This window comes from Diachasma alloeum, unplaced genomic scaffold (genome assembly GCF_001412515.2).
Source record: "Diachasma alloeum isolate Michigan unplaced genomic scaffold, Dall2.0 Dall_scaffold_00513, whole genome shotgun sequence".
Lineage (NCBI taxonomy): Eukaryota > Metazoa > Arthropoda > Insecta > Hymenoptera > Braconidae > Diachasma > Diachasma alloeum.
The window spans coordinates 389,634-406,553 of NW_021680645.1; the positions used below are offsets into that span (position 1 = coordinate 389,634).

At 33.1% G+C, this 16,920-nt stretch overlaps 1 protein-coding gene across 1 annotated transcript in view; it reads right to left on the reverse strand.

Annotated features, from left to right (window-relative positions):
• LOC107042733 (DDB1- and CUL4-associated factor 6) overlaps nucleotides 1–16,920 on the reverse strand; it is a 22,091-nt gene continuing 5,171 nt past the window's right edge. Inside the window, exons 4-17 of the mRNA XM_015263904.2 lie at nucleotides 15,718–15,835; nucleotides 14,363–14,541; nucleotides 14,145–14,280; nucleotides 13,727–13,890; nucleotides 13,430–13,598; nucleotides 12,048–12,293; nucleotides 11,132–11,495; nucleotides 10,785–10,894; nucleotides 9,855–9,947; nucleotides 9,707–9,764; nucleotides 8,848–8,988; nucleotides 6,920–7,172; nucleotides 5,675–5,780; nucleotides 1–1,691 (exon numbers count right to left, since the gene is read on the reverse strand). Of these exons, the coding sequence (XP_015119390.1) occupies nucleotides 1,633–1,691; nucleotides 5,675–5,780; nucleotides 6,920–7,172; nucleotides 8,848–8,988; nucleotides 9,707–9,764; nucleotides 9,855–9,947; nucleotides 10,785–10,894; nucleotides 11,132–11,495; nucleotides 12,048–12,293; nucleotides 13,430–13,598; nucleotides 13,727–13,890; nucleotides 14,145–14,280; nucleotides 14,363–14,541; nucleotides 15,718–15,835 (2,196 nt within the window). The 3' untranslated portion in view covers nucleotides 1–1,632. The remainder of the gene's footprint in view (nucleotides 1,692–5,674; nucleotides 5,781–6,919; nucleotides 7,173–8,847; nucleotides 8,989–9,706; nucleotides 9,765–9,854; nucleotides 9,948–10,784; nucleotides 10,895–11,131; nucleotides 11,496–12,047; nucleotides 12,294–13,429; nucleotides 13,599–13,726; nucleotides 13,891–14,144; nucleotides 14,281–14,362; nucleotides 14,542–15,717; nucleotides 15,836–16,920) is intronic.

Below are 16,920 nucleotides of genomic sequence, written 5' to 3' on the forward strand. Positions count from 1 at the left end.
TTGATTCAATTATGATTTTTTTTTATTTTCTTTATACATTTTTTATTACAAATAACAGAATGATACAATCTCACTCAATCCATCGTCACATGTACCAGCATTCTCTTCTATTGCGAAACGTAAAATACTCTCTATTGCACTCGAATCAAGTTCTGATCATCTACCCAGCGATTTAGATCCAACTTATATTTTGATAATTACGCGTTTTTTATCTAAGTATTATATTGTCTACTTCAAACTCCGGATTCGAGTGATGGAACGTGCATCATTATCAACAACTTTACTAATTTCAATTGAATTATCTCGTAAGCGAGTAATTCTAGAAGGAAATGTTTTAGACTTTTGGACAATTTCGTCAGCTGCAAAATGTCTATTGACACTCACTATTGAAATAATTCCAACAAAACAAGTAAATATCTGCCAATTTAGAGGATTAATTAAAAAATGGTAAATTGCACATCTTCATTAACATGAAATTTTCTCAATAATGAGTGGTTTCAAAAAAATTTATCGGAAGACAATATTGGTGCAGACATTTTCCAGTAAAATCGCCCATCTTCGAGACGAGTCAAGAGTTCGATCAATCAATAGTTCATCAGGATGAAATGATTAACCTGTTCATCTGTGTAATTACACAATTATCTCGTAAACGAGTATTTTTAGAATACAATATTAGAAGACATTCTTTGTAGAGAATTTTCTCAACTGCAAGACATGTCTTCTGATATTTTCTCTTCAATTCACTCATCATCGAGATAGTTCTATGCAAATACTAAAACATCTTCCAATTTCACAAATCAATTGAAAAAGACAAATTTCGTGGTTTTTTTTTAACGTCAAATTATCTCGATAACAAGAGGTTTTAAGTAAAAATATCAGAAGACACTTTTTGAGTGACATTTCCCCCTAAAACTACTCAGTACCGAGATAATTCTAATCAGACAAGATTACTTCTGCCAATTTTGACATCACTTGAAAAACAAATTTCACGTCAAGAATTTCAAAAAAATGTTAAACTTTTTTTGCAGAAACAAAAAATTCTCCACAAGAAATTAATTAATAATTCATTATGATGAAAGAATAAGGATATTCATATCTGCTAATTACGAAATTATCTCGATCGTGAGAAATTTTAGAGGAAAGAATAAACAGAAATTTTTGTAGACAATTTTTTCACCTAAAAAAATACCTCTCAACATTCTCCTCTAAAACCACTAATTCTTAAAACAATTACGTATGAGAATTTTATGAATTGACATTTCACCACCCAAATCGAGAACTTACAATCAGCGATTCACCACTTAAGGCACAGTTTCACAACAATTCCTATGATTTTAATGAACCCGTGGATATGAAGAGTAATTTATTAACCAGGGCAGTGTGGAAGTGATTTTTCAAGAACAATGATTCATCCAACCATGAAAAAACCATAAAAATACAAGATGAGGGGATAACACTCCGAGAAACCTTTAAAAATTCGTTTACATGAAAAGGGAACAAAAAATGCAGTTAAAGGATCAACATTGGACTGATGTCTTCACACGTTCATTCGTACAATTTTTCTTCTCTCTATTCTTCTCCTTACGAAAATTGTGAATCAACAAGTGAAGGGAGGACGGGTTTTTATGCAATTTATCCACCTCGAATGTCGTCTCCTTCGTCTCCACTTCTTCTGCGATTTCTTCCTCTTCCTAAAAAGAAAAAAGAGTGGATGGGTATAAATATTTTGATTGATCTAGATAGAAGCCGTCGAGACGAGTATTTGGAAAAATGAAAAATTTAAATCCGATGAGCATTTTGTGAGATATTTAACAAAATATAACTCAAACTGACGTAGTTGGGCGGTTCTCAGGAACCGCTCGGCCGATTACACCCATGGAAATACTAATCTTTAGTATTATAAGAACTACGATCATACCAAATTTCAACTGGCCATCTCCATTTTTCTCAAGTTATCATGCGTACAAGATTTTTCATGAAAAAACGGAGAAACGGCAATATCTTCAAACTTTGCAGTGAAGGGTATGTATATTGTGATTGATCTAGATAGCGGCCATCGAGACGAGTATTTTAAAAAAAGAAAAATTACCGACGACGGTGGACGAACGGTGACACCTCTTTTCAATTGCGACTTTTGAACTAAAATTTGTCAACTGCGACATGTCAACTCAAATTTTTCTGCTTCAACAATTCAAATGTAGTTTTGAAAAATATTTACTGCCGTTTTTACAATATCTTTGACAACTGTGTTGCGGTTTATGATTATTTATTACCGTTTATTTGTTCATTATATTTATTATGATGGATATTATTAATGGTGAACGATGAAGTTTTACAACCCCGAGGATCGGTTGATTAAATTAATTTGGGCTTATTGATTGTTTAGTTCAAGTATTTATGTGTTTCTTTGGAAGTTCAGTTAATAAATGTAGAATTATGTTCACCGCTATATTATTGTTAATTTTTTGTTTCTCAGTAGTTGTTTAAAACCTAGATTAAGTGTCGTAGTTGACAAATCTCAGTTGAAATGTCCTAGTTGATATGTCGTCCAGTTGATAACTAGTGGGAACCGGCCGAAGAGGTTAAATCCCTGGGCCGGATGGCGGGACCCGAAAATTGTGATTTTTAATTTTTTGGAAACTGCTGAACAGGAATCTAGACACCGGAAATCATCGAGAGTGAATGTTTGGGGAACATTCTTCCCATTCAACATTCTTCCCTTGGTCACCAGGAGAGTCTGTACTAGGGATGTGAAATGACCGTCATTTTTCAATTCGCTCAGGTCAGGCAAAATTGACCGTTTTCTGACCATTTTCTGACACCGAGATAATTCCCCATGCACAATGATCGTCATGAACAATCAGCGTCAAAAATTGAAGAAAATGACCAAAATTCCTCTATATAGATGCAAATTGACGGTCATTTTCTTTTTGGTAATTTTTGCGGCCAGATTTTTGGTTATTTTATTTCATTAGTTAGGAATCCAATCGCATTTCATAATTTAAAGTTAACGTTTATTGGAACGAATTACAAAACAATCATAAATTCGATACTCGAGATCACTCATGATAAACTCATGAACTTAATAAACGTCAACAAAATTAATTAAATATATATCTCTGTATATATTATGTTTTTGGTCAAAAACTTCATATTAAATTAGGAGGATGCTGGATGAGGCTCGTCTTCAGTCATTCTCTCCTTAATTCTCATAATTGCCACCGGCTCCCTCATCTAGCTCGCTCAGCTCTTCATCTGCATTGCTTGCTGAACGAATTTAGTTATCTAGTGTCGCATAGACCCCTAGTGGCGACGTAGGGTCCCTATGACCGCCAGCAACCTTGCCGAAACCGAGTAACCGAATAAAAATTTCTGTGCCATCTATAGATGAGAATTGACCGCCAGAATTGAATTGGTCATTTTTCGAATTCCTGACTGAATCGTCAGATTTATGGACATGGTAATTACCCGTCATGACCGCGGTAATTGACCGTCATTTGACCGGTCATTTTTGTCACTCACATCCCTAGTCTGTACATGGAGTACAGCTCCTGAGGTATAATGCGACATGGTGGGGGAGGAAGTCGGCCCATGACACCGCAATAAGGGGCAGGGGCTGGGATGGAATCATAAAAAAGCTCAATCGGCTAAGGTAAATGATCTTACGCTCGTGTACCTAAGGAGAACACATCATTAGTCCAATATTTTTATTGAAATGAGTGTAAAGATGCGATGTTGTAAATAAAATATCAGAAAGTAAAAACTTCAGAATTAGAATTCACTTATATTAATCATTATAATTACTATTTTTTAATGAATAATCGTCCATAAACGTGGAAAGTCCCATGTCCCTACGCTCGCTCATTTGTCCCCATGCACGTTTGAAACATGTCCCTATCCTCGTCTCGTGATTTGAACGATATGGAAAGGTTACATCCGAACTAATTACATCGTGAGTATCCTATTTGGGATAAAACAACATTAAAAAATATCTCGAGGCACAAAATTATATTTCCATTGGACAGTCCGCCCTTTTAAATGATTTTTTCATCCGTTTAGTCCGTTACCAGTTGACAGTTGGTTGCAAAACAAGCATAGGATCAATGCCATTTCCGTTGTACCCTATTCTTTTAATTGTCGACATTTCTGTGAAATATTAAGATATTACTATAATTTGTGCATTTTTAATGTTTTTTAACCATCCGAAACCTCAGTCAAGGGATTTTTAATCCCATTTTACTATTATAACGGAGATATCAGCATTTAAAAATTGTGAGTTTCTTAACTTGCGGCTTAAGAATTCCCTCTATCATAGCACCAGTTGACGTGGATGAGATTTTTCTCTCTTATTCTTCAATAAATCACTTTTCATTGGTGCCTATAACTCTCCTTATCAACTAAAATAATAACTCCAATCGCAATTCACTCTTGATCGACTCTTGGGATTATCAAAATGATTAAAATGTGATAGCTGACATCTGAATGAGCATAGAGACAGGGGCGAGCATAGGTACATTTACTTTATATGGGAATGGAATAAAAAAAAAGAAGAAGAAAATTTGAAATTACTGCAGTAGTCTTTGAGATATTGAGGAAAAACAAAATTTAACCCTAGATTGGTCACCATATGAGGGAAACCCGCCACGCGTCATTTTTCATTAATTAAAATTGTCTGGCTAACTGGAAAAATTAAAAACAATTTGACATTGTCAATCGAAGTAGTTGAAGAATTATAGTAGATTTTAGAACATTTTTCCCGAAATGCTTAAAGAAAACACATTATTTCGAACAGATGAATTATGTTTTCCCATATTAAATGAAATTGCCCATCACGCGACGTTCTTCTTCTGTTCGATGTGGTTATATCCTCTCACTCTAGAAGAGATCACGCGACGTTGCCGGAAACGCGCCCGGGCAGTGTAGAGTGAATTCGGCAACGCTACAGCCTAAATAACACGGCGGGGGATCCCCGCGGAGGTGATCAGAGCCGCATGGTGGCGCTTGGTAACTGGGATTAAACAAGTTGTTATATCTCAGGAACTACTGGATCGATCGGGCTAAAACAGCGCGCCAAAGTTGAATTCAATCATAGCTACAAGGAGCCAAAATTTCTATCTACAAGGATCGCTATCTACAATCTAGAAAGATTGCTATTCACAAATTTCACCGTATTTATGTTGAATTTTCTAAAAATTAATCACCAAAAACCCAAGTTGTCTCATACATACACACACGACCCTAAAACCATTTCTTCACGTTTCATAACATTCTAAACCATTTGCAATCAAAATTAGAAAATCGAAAAATCGATCAAATACAAGGCCGCCATTCGAAAGCAAAAAATAATCATCTCATACTAGTCATAAATTTTCCTGAGGGAGCTTAATTGTTAGCTCGGGTGTATCGCCTGTTCGATACAACATTACATATGTCGACGAATGAAGAATAAAGAATGACTCCATCATGTGTGACAAGTAATTTTTCCCAGGAAATGATGTATTGGTGTTAAAGTATGTCTTTTTTATGGAGTTATTATGGATCAGGCACAAGGCATAAACATTGGGGTAGATAGTAATGCTAATGGTTTGAGTATTTGTTAGCGAAGATGAAAAGCATACTACGAAATAAGGCCCGGAGAGGTAGTGCCAGGTGGACAATCATAAACTCTCACTACCTCTTCGTATTTGATTGAGACACGCCAGCATCCTTATCATGAATACAGCGGGCACCGTTATCGTATCCTTCGTCTCCTCCAGCATCACTGCGTTACGCTTCTGAAGCTGAAACGAGAGGAAATAAATATCATTTAATGAGTGGATTAAACGTAAGAATAAATTGTGCAACGGAGTTGATGGAAAAACGATGAATTGAAGCAATTCATAGAGAATTTTTCGTAAATATCTCAAAAACTATTAGGTCTGGAAGAAAATGTTAAATGTCCTTTCCTGAAGCCCATGAAATTCTCTAGAGAAAAAGTTTTCTGTCATTTCATCCTAGTACCTTCCATTTCCCAGATAAATTCGCATAAAGAAACTTCGTATTGTTAATTTTCCAAATTATATATTCATAAGGATGTTTATGACTTAATAAGTTTACACTGAAAAAAAAATTAATTTCCTTTTCCACTGATATTCAAAGATATCCCCGGAAATCTAATTTTCAAAAAACACAAAATTTTAGAACATTTTCGAATAAATCAAAATAACGATTATTGCTATCCCTTTTATCTTCGAATTCGACCAAAGGGTCATCCAAACAATTTTTTTAAGCCATCATTCAATCAATTCAGAACATTTTCTTTGGTTATCGTGGGACAACCGATTATCGAAAAAAATACAAAATTAAAAAAACTAATAGATGAATTCAATTTTAATTAATGGCGATCGATAGGGCTCAGCAATACCTACATTTAGAAACAAAAGATTCAATTCCATCGATTCATTAGCGAACAATCGAAGAAAAATTTGTTTACATACGGACACAGTCCAACAATTGCATTTTCGGAATTATTGGCTCATAATCGGTCGATATAATACAAAAAATTCAAAACTTAAACTTGAACGATTACAATGCTTCCCTTCGAAAGCAAAAACCGTTGATTATGAACAAAAGTTCATGAAAATCTAGAAAAATACTGATGTAATAATCGAAATTGTTACATAAAGTTCTTCAGTTTAATAAAGTATTGAATTGAAAAAATAAATCATTTTTTTATTATAGCATTCCTAGTCCTCGGAAGTGGGGCTCGACGTGAGCGTGTGGTGGAAGTAGGGAAATATAGTCGCATTGTCCGAATTCGCATCCCCTATTCCCCCATGAGTACGACTATAAAGAGAGTCTACTCTAATAAATAATTTTGCCGAGAAACTACCAAATGGATAAACACGGATAAATGTCTTAGCAATTCAATTAAACTCACATCCTCAGCAAAGTTGACATCGAAATTAGCCTCCTCATTGATAGGTGCCCATAGTTTAACATCATAATCAATGCCAGAGGTAGCCAACATCGGCAAATACGGATGTGGTTGGAGGCAATTAACGACGTGCTGGTCAGCCTCCAACAGCATGCACAACTTAGCAGTGTCTCTCTCCCAAACGAATACATGTCCGCAGTCACTCCCAGACATGACGAATTCGTCGCCCCAAAAGTTTGCTTCTTTGATCATGGTCCTAAAGAAACTAGAGTGAAACGAGGGAAGCACAGAGCGATCAATACATTGGATGGGCCTGATTCTAATTGGCCCAGTCCGCTTTGAGGCTTTCAAGGTAATCAATTTGTTTTTAATAGATACGTCTTGAGGGCTTAGTTGCACTCGTTGCTAGTTCCTGACTAGAACGAAGGAGTCTAGAACAGTGGTTTGGTGGTGGTTTTGCTGGGGTCCTACGGTTTTGCTACGGAATAAATCTTGTAAAGTGGTGGAAAGAGAGAAATATGCACGTATGACAAAATTTGATAGAAAACGTTAGCGAATTCGCTAGAAAATTATATTGAATTCTCTAGAAATTCTATGGGGATTCTCTTAATGATCTAGGAAATTCTCTTTGAATTTCTATTTGTGTTTTGCGCAGATTCTATTAGATATTTGATAGGAAAAAGTCAATAGATTTCGATTTTTCTGTTTTAATTTTCCTCTCGAGATTTTTTCTATTAAAATCATTGGACACGGATTTCTCAAATTTTTTCCGCTATATTTTCTTCAGTTTTGCATTACAGGATTTGAGTGAAAAAAACTTTGAGAACTTATTCTTATAGAAAAAATTCCAAGAGAATATTCATATAAAAAAATCTAAATCTATTGACTTTTTCCTATCAAATATCTCATAGAATCAGCACAAAAACAAATAAAATTTTGAGGAGAATTCCCTAAAATTTCAATAAAATCCCAACACAATTTTCTAGTCAATTCGTTAAATTTTTCTGTTGACTTTTTTCATACGTGTAATGTTAATATTTTTGTAAGAATTGGATTTGCACTCTCAAAATCGTTCTTTTTTTAAATGAAAAATTACTTCTTGATGGCAAAATTTTACGTACGAAAAAAATTGACTAGACCTAACGCATTCTTTGAGAAATTCGATTGAATAATTCTGTTAGTTTTTTTGTGTTTATGCAATTTTACCGCATCATTTTTTAAGGAAAATATTAATTTTAAAAAACTCAATAGATTTCTTTAAGTTGGTATTTTAGTAAGATTTTGTCAAGTTTTTTCCACTCTATGTTATTAGTTTCTTAAAATAAAAACTAAGAGAAAACAAAACAGAAAAATCAAAGGCTATATACTTTTTGCTATAACAAAATATAGAAGTAAGAAATTAGGAACTAAGAAATTTTGCGCACAAAACAAACAGAATTAAAATAAAGAATTTTTATGGAGTTCCAGCAGAAATTCAATAGAATTACTTAGAGAAAGAGCTGCATTTTCCTATTAAATTATGTCATACGTGTCAATTTAATATCCGAGATAAAAATGTTTTGAATCAACAAAATGAATTCTCCATGAAAATAAATTTTTTCTACTAAAAAAAAATAACTTTATAATGGAAAGATTTATTTTTTAATTAAGAAACGATCACTTTCAATCAAAGAATTGAATTTATCATGAAGATAATTTTTTTTTGTGCATAAATTTTCCATACTAAAAAAATTACATCACAATTAACATCTCAAGGATAATTTCTGTTCTTCAAGATAATTTGTTTTTCATAAAAAAAAAGGAAAATTTTTTTGAATGAAAAATTAAATTTGTTGATTGGAATTGAAATTGGTTTGATTTCACTCTTTTTCACCACTTCGCTACTGAAATGTTAGAAGAATTCTAGGGGAATTGAAACAGACTAGTCCTACCTGGCGTTGCGATGTCCCATGTACTTTTGCTTTACTCGTAGCTCTGTGAAACGGCTCTCGTCGAAGGATTCAGAGCGACCTAAGGAGGCGTGGGCTTCAGCCACTGCTTTGTCCATTTCTTCTTCAATTGGATTTACTCTTCTATAAGTAGAAAAATAGGTGGATAATTCCATTTTTTTTACAAATGAGTATAGTTCTTGTTGCTAACAAATTAGTAAATTGCTTTCGAATGTTAAATTCATTATTCTCTTCTTATATTTCTTCTAGGTTCAAGGAAAAATATGAATAGCCATTTTCTGCTCTGGGTTGAGCACAATGACTCCAATTTACATAAAGAGTGTTCCCTGACTTTTTTTCCGAATCTAGGCGGATTTTAGATATTCAGAAAATAAAGTATGAAGGTACTTGAATTTTTCTTCTCCCTCTCAATAATTTTGATGACATTTTTTGAATGATTATTGAAAAATTGATTTTTGGGAAAATATCAATTTTTTTGAATCTGTATGAAAAAATTGAATTTTAGTTGGCGTCAATGAATCGAATTTATGTTCTTAAAAAATTCATGAAATTCGATTGATCCCTTATAAGAAAATAACCGTTTTCTGCTCTGTGTTGAGCACAACATACTGAAAAAAATGCCCATTGATTTTTTTACTTTAAACCTAGTAGTTCCAAAGATATTTGGAAAAAAGATTCTATTTTCAAAACGGTAATGAGATTTTTTTCGTCAAGGACTCCATTTTACATAAAAAGTGTTCCCTGACATTTCTTTCCGAATCTAAGAGAGTTTTAGATATTCAGAAAGCAAAGTATGAAGACGTTTGGATTTTTCTTCTTCACTTCAGGAATATCAATTTACCTTCGAGCCGATTCTTCCTCTTCATCATCACTATCATTATATACATCTTCGTCTGTATCTAAAATGAAAATAAAAACAGAAATAGGTAACTTGTGAAATACAAATGAGGAGAATTTTTCATGTTGTTTTTTTCAATGATATAACTTACGTTCTCTGACATTGTTGTAAGAAGATTGGTTCCTACTGCTGCTTGGGCCTGCCCCGGTGGTACCTTCTTCTAAACTCTGACTCCCAGAAGGTCCTGAAATGAATAACAATGATTGGTATCGAGGTTTCTCTTAGGTAAATCCAACCAATCAGTAATAAATCGAGAAAATCACATCGTTCCAAAAATTCCATGTTTATTACTTCGTGAATTTGTTGAAGACTTTTAAAAAAAAATCTGCGGGTGGCTGTATCTTTGATACAGCCGTAATTTTCCGTGGATACGTCTAAGGTCTTCCCTTTCCTTCACTGAAATCATAGTTTTTCATTGTATATATTTATATAGGTATATTAGAAGAATTCGGAATCGCACCATCTCGGCAGGATGAGACATTTTTTATAATCACGATACGATTGAATTGTTATATTCAACCAAATTCCCTAAACAAACGTTCAAGATATTTCATTTACATTAAAATCATTACATACAAACGCTCTTGGGAATTTTAACACGGATCCACAAATTTTATCGATTTCATGCAATAATAACCAACTGTCGATCTTACTCTGAATAAATTAATTATGAATTAAATAATTAAATTAACTAACTGTCGATATTTTGTCGAATAGCGCTAAGGATCCCTCAAAATTGTAATTCATTTCTAAAAAAAACTGGAGAATTTTGTAGAAAAATCCATAATTTTCTAGAAAAATGTAGAATGTTCTAGAATTTCGATAGATGACGCCACTGCCAATAAGGAACCATAAAGACTTTTTCCCTAAATGTCCCCCCATAATGAAAACATAGACGTATCCACGTCAAGAAAATAGAAATCAATTTTCTATTGAGAAATACTCTAATGAATCCTCCTAGATTCACTCATTCTTGAGATATTCCCCAAATGATAAACATGGAATTTTTTCTGTTGATTACCTGCATGATAACTCTCTCGAATAACTTCATTAGCAACTCCCATGGATATCGTAGCGCCTGTTGAACTTTTGTCCGAGTATGTGAGACTAACAGCAGGTTCACTACCATGTCTACAAAATGGAAAAATTGATAAGATTTTTCAAATTATTATTCTTTTCCCCGTCCAACTTTATCTTTTTTTTCTTCAGTTTTGTCAATTCATCTAAAAAACGAGTGACTCCAGGAGAAAAAATCAAAAAATAATTTGTAGAGAATATTTTAGACATTCCTTTGGAGAGTCACTCGTTATGGCGATGATTCAATTCCAAGAGAATTGTGAGGAACTTGAGGATGAAAAATGATTTTACTTTTCGAGAAAACCGTCTCTCATGGACGTCAGTCTGTCCTGCAAATTCTCCATCATGCTCTCGTCCCTGGAATTGTCCATATTAGCTGCTTCACTCTCAACCTCATCCCTCGACTCACTCATCTCCCCCTCCTGGGATATGCTCAACGTCGTGAGTGATTGAATTGACGTTTTGGCAGTCTCTGACTGACTAGATTCCTCATTAATTGATATGTGAGAATTTTCATCGTTTACTGAGATGAGGGGATTCTCCTCGGGTGAATCAACTGTGTCTGATGCTTCTTCAGTCTCAAGGGATTCTTCATTAGTTGGTAATGAAATATTCTCGACTGTTGTGTCCATATTTTCATTATCGTGAGTTTCATCTGAATAGAAACAACATTTTCGAGTGAAAAAATTTATTCTCGCAAGCAAAAATGATTTTTTCATTGAAAAACAAATTTTTTGGGGTACGAATTAGATTGTCAACTTGGATTTTTTTGTTGAAAGTCATTTGTAGGGGTGGGAAATCGAATTTTTCAATTGAAGACAAAATTATTTTAATTACGGAGTTGAATTTGACATGGAAATATATATATATATATTTTTTTTTTCAAAAATTAGTTTTGATGTAAAAAATGAATTTTAACTACAAAATAAATTTTCTGTGCAAAAAATTGCTTCTTTCACGGCAAAGAATGTTTTCACGTGAAAATTGGATTTTTGACTTTAAAATGTTTTTTTTAAAGAAAAAAATCATTTTTTGATTGAAAGGAAAATTATTTTTAAAGAAAGATTACGTTTGTTCTGGGAATGATTAGATTTTGGTGCAAAGAATGAATTTTTGAACTTGAAAAAAATCGTTTCTTGCAGTTATTAAATTTTTTCAATTTTGAAAAAAATTCAGCTCTGAAAAAAAAACGTATTTTTATGCTCACCTATGGCTTGAGCATTAGATTCAGTATCCATACTCTGTAAATCACTCCTATCCTCCTGAATTTCCGGATTAGATTCATCAGACTGCTGTTGAGCCTCTGCCTGTTGATCAATGACACCCTCGAGACTGTCCTCGCCACCTCCACTGAGAGCAGCCCTCGTCGCTGGATCATTTAGCATTCTGCTGAGCACATCAGTCATCCTCTGCATCAGTGACGTATGCAGAACAGGTCTGGCCTGTGCTATTTCTGGAAAAATCGAAATGACTCCAGTGGAAACTGGCTCTTGCCAATAAAAATGAAGGGGACATTTGTCATCTTGTGAGGCGAGATTATTTATGTAGCAAAAGGGTGGATCGGAAAATTTCATGCAGACTATTTTTATGATATTCTGGATATTAATGGCGTCACGGACGAAAAAATTTAACAGAAAAACCTGTCGAATTCGTTAGAAAATTGTATTGAATTTCTATTGAACTGTTCTATTAGTTTTTGGCCGATTCTATTAAAATATTCAATAGAAAATATTCAGTAGAAAAAGTCAATAGAATTCAATTTTTCTATATAACTTATTCTATTGAGATATTTTCTATAGAATTTCCTCGGCTCAAATTTTCTAAGTTTTTTCGTTTGATGTTCTTGATGAGAAGAAAAGAAAAATAGTATTACAAAACTTAGAAAATTTGAGTCGAGCAAATTCTATAGAAAGTATATGAAAAGAATAAGTTATATAGAAAAATCTAATTCTGTTGACTTTTTCTATTGAATGTCTTCTATTGAACATGTCAATAGAATCAGCCAAAAAGTGATAAAAAGTTTAATAGAAATTCAATAGAATTTTCTAACGAATTCGCTAGGTTTTTCTACTAAATGTTTTCGTGCGTGGTTGCGAGAAAATATCAAGAGATTTTTGCTCTTGGAAATCAACAATTGTTTTAGCACCTCGGCATTCATAAAACTTAATAACTGGCGGGATACTAATGCTAAATCGTCAACTATCCAACACAATTTTTTGTTTCTACCATGGTTAGTAGTCAATAATAGATACGAGATGAGAAACGATAGATTAAATTCTCTGTAAAAAGATCTCTCAAAATTGTTCTCCGTTTGTTATTCAAGATTACTAGGCTTTGAGAATTGGATTTTCTATTTCAAAATAATTTTGTTCATTAATAAAATCCTTTTTCAATAAGAAAATTTCATTTTTTCAATGAAGAAAAAATTGTTTCCATGTATGAAATAATTTTTTCATGTTGAAAAAACTCTGTTCTCACTCAAAAACAACGGTTTGAAATGAAAAAATTGAGTTTGTCATGAGGATAATTTTATTGTGGTGCAAATATGGATTTTTCTTAATGATGTTCATTAGAAGTTTTAAAACTCACCGGTTCCACTTCGTCGTCCACCCTCTCTCTCTGGACGTGCATCTGGCCCAGTATCTGACCAATCGCCTCTCAATCTCAGTCTTCTCACTGGCTGAGGGGATCTCACTGGATACTTCTTGTTTTTCGATCTACTCGCAGATTCTTTCTTCAACTGCTTCGATCCATAATCCTATTTGAATTTAAATGAAAAAATGATATAAATCATTGTCAAGACGAATTCTACATTGAGATCACTAATTTAATCATGGATTTGCCCCAACAATTTTATCAAAAAATCGCATTCAATATTTTTTTTACCTTTGCACTAAATAAATACAGATGATCACTGCTGTAACTAACAAGAACATCATTGCCATCTGGACTGTAACTAAGGGACGTTATTCTGTACGAATTTCCTTCGAATTCAGGGACAGTGAAGAGTGACAGTGGAATAGCCGATGTGTTCGTTCCATCTGTCCAGGCTGTTGAAAAAAATTGATTTTATTTCAATTTGCCATTAAAAGCAACATTTTTGGAATGAAAACCATTTTTTTCAAATGCAAAAAATTAATTTTTTCATAGGAAAAGAATATTTTCACGTAAGAATTGCATTCTTAACTTCAAATTAATTTTCATTCCGAATGTTTTTTCCTGCTAACCGTTTGGGGCAAATGAGTGAGAACCATGAATGAAAAGAATATTAAATCTCGTATGAAGACGATATATTTTACGTCACCTGGATCACGAACATTCAGCATTCGTCGATCATAAATTCTGACAGTGCTATCGGAGCATCCAATCGCCAGATGATGAGGCATCGTTGGATTCACAGACAGTGCAGTTACAGCACGTTGACATGAGATCAAAATATCCTGGGGACATTAATCAAGTCAAAATCTCAATATCTAGACCTTGAAAAAATCATTGGAAATTTTTGTGGCGTTATTCACGTACGTCTTTGCATCTTGGAGTATTGCAGGAGGTTTTGACCCTCAGATCGAAGTATCTGACAGTGCAATCCTCTCCACAACTGAGAAAACTGTGGGGCTCACCAGGTACTGTTGCTATTTCGTAAGTTGTTCCACTGTGGCAGGTAAACTGATTGTGAAATGTCTCTGATTTCCTCATGAGGTCTAGAAAATAAATTCAAATGAAGAATCAAAATCTGGGAAATCTCAGGGAAAAAAATTCAATAGGAAACCTTTTTTCTAGCGAATTCGCTAGAAAATTCTATTGGAATTCTCTGGAAATTCTATGGGGATTCTGTTAATATTCTAGAGAATTCTCATTAAAATTCTATTTCTTTTTTGTACAGATTCTATTAGATATTTAATAGGAAAAAGTCAATAGATTTCGATTTTTCTGTTTGAATTTTTCTTTTGAATTTTTTCTGTTAAAACTATTGGACACGGATTTCCTATTTTTTTCCGCCATATTTTGTTTTGTTTTGCATTGCAGGATCCGAGTGAAAAGAACTTAGAAAATTCATGCCCAAGTATTCTTATAGAAAAATTCCAAGAGAATATTCATATAGAAAAATCTAAATGTGTTTCCTAGGAAATATCTCATAGAATCAGCACAAAAAACAAATAGAATTTTAACGAGAATTCCCCAGAATTGTAATAGAATCCCAATAAAATTTCTGGAGAATTCCAATAAAATTTTCTAACGGATTCGCTAGACAATTCTATTGGATTTCTATTGAACTTTGTATTAGTTTTTGGCCGATTCTATTGAAATGTTCAATAGAAAGTACTCTACAGAACAAGTCAATAGAATTAAATTTTTCTATACAACTTATTCTATTGAGATATTTTCTATAGAATTTCCTCGACTCAAAATTTTCTAGGTTTTCATGTTTGATTTTCTTGATGAAAAAAAAAGAAGAATAGAATGAAAAAACTTGGAAAATTTGAGTCGAAGACTTTCTATAGAAAATATCTCAATAGAATAAGTTGTATAGGAAAATCGAATTCTATAGACTTTAGGCCAAAAACTAATAGAAAGATCAATAGAAATCCAATAGAATTGTCTAGCGAAATCGTTAGGTTTCGATTAAATTTTTCCGTGCATGTGAGATAGCGAAATTTTCCTTAAGGCTTATTTTGTAAGTCTTGAAATGCTTAACGAGAAAGGTTGTCTGAAAATTTTCGTCATCTCCCTCAGATTCTGATATTTCCATTCAAACATGTTGACTCAAAATTGTAAAATGAAGAAAATAGAGAACATCTATTTAGTATTTATCAATAATTTCTAGTATTTATCAATAATTAAAGAGTGTTTAAAAATCATAATTAGTTATCAATTACCTGTATAGAGGATTATGCCATCTCCACTGCACGACACAATCCTGTGATCTCCACTGTTAGGTAGGAATTTAGCACTGAAGATATTTGCTCTGTGACTTGTCTTGTAATCTGTCTGCACCTGCATTAAAATAAAATTTATGATGTGGGGAGTTTTCAATTTGTGTCGGGTAGTTGTAAAATATTATTCATTTATATTTATAACTAAACTTCAACTGTTGACTTCAACTGAAGAAAGAAGATGAATACAAAGATGATTAAGACTTATTTTTACCAAATATTCACTTACTTGAGAGAAGTATTGATTTTTTCAATACCGTATTCCTCCAGTCGAGTCATTTCCAGGCAATCCTCACTAGGTTTCAACTATGTCAATTATATTGTTCTAGAAGATGATTAACATAAGTATGAAAAAATTCAATAGAAAACCGAGCGAATTCACTAGAAAATTCCGTATAAAATAATTTGTTTTTAAATAAAATAAAATATAAAATATTATTCAATAGGAATTTTATTTATTTTTTTCACTGATTCTATTGGATATTCAATAAGAAAAAGTCAATAGATTTCGAATTTCTGTTCAAATTTTTCCTTTGAGATTTTTTCTATAAAAATGCTTGGACATCAATTTTCTAAGTGTTTTCCACTCTGATTCTGTAATGCAGAACAAAACAAAATTCAGTGGAAAAAACGGAGAAAATTTATGCCCAAGCATTCTCACAGAAAAAAAACAAAAGAAAAATCAATAGAATAGAATCAGTGCAAAAGACAACTCGAATTTTTCAATAGAATTCCTATAGAATTCCAATAAAATTTTCTAGTGAATTCGCTAGGTTTTCTATTGAATTTTTTCGTGCATGGAACTCCCTCAATAATTATCAACATTAAAAAATTAATCGAAATTCTTTCCTCTAGAAAATACGAAATTTAAGAAAAATGAATAATTATTGGAGGAGTTCATCCCAGGTCATGTGTAACATAGTCATCTCTAGAGCAGCATGATTGTTATAATTGAAATCTACTCAGGCTCGCCTGAGAATAACTCGATTGAAGAAATACAATTTAAAAAAAATGCTTCTCTCAAGTAAATGAATATTTGACAAAAATAATTTTTGTTTTACAGTGTTGCCTTTAGAAGGAAGGTGGTGAAACGGGGGTCCCGGTCGTCTACCTGGTCCACCATATCATTACATGTAATACACCAAA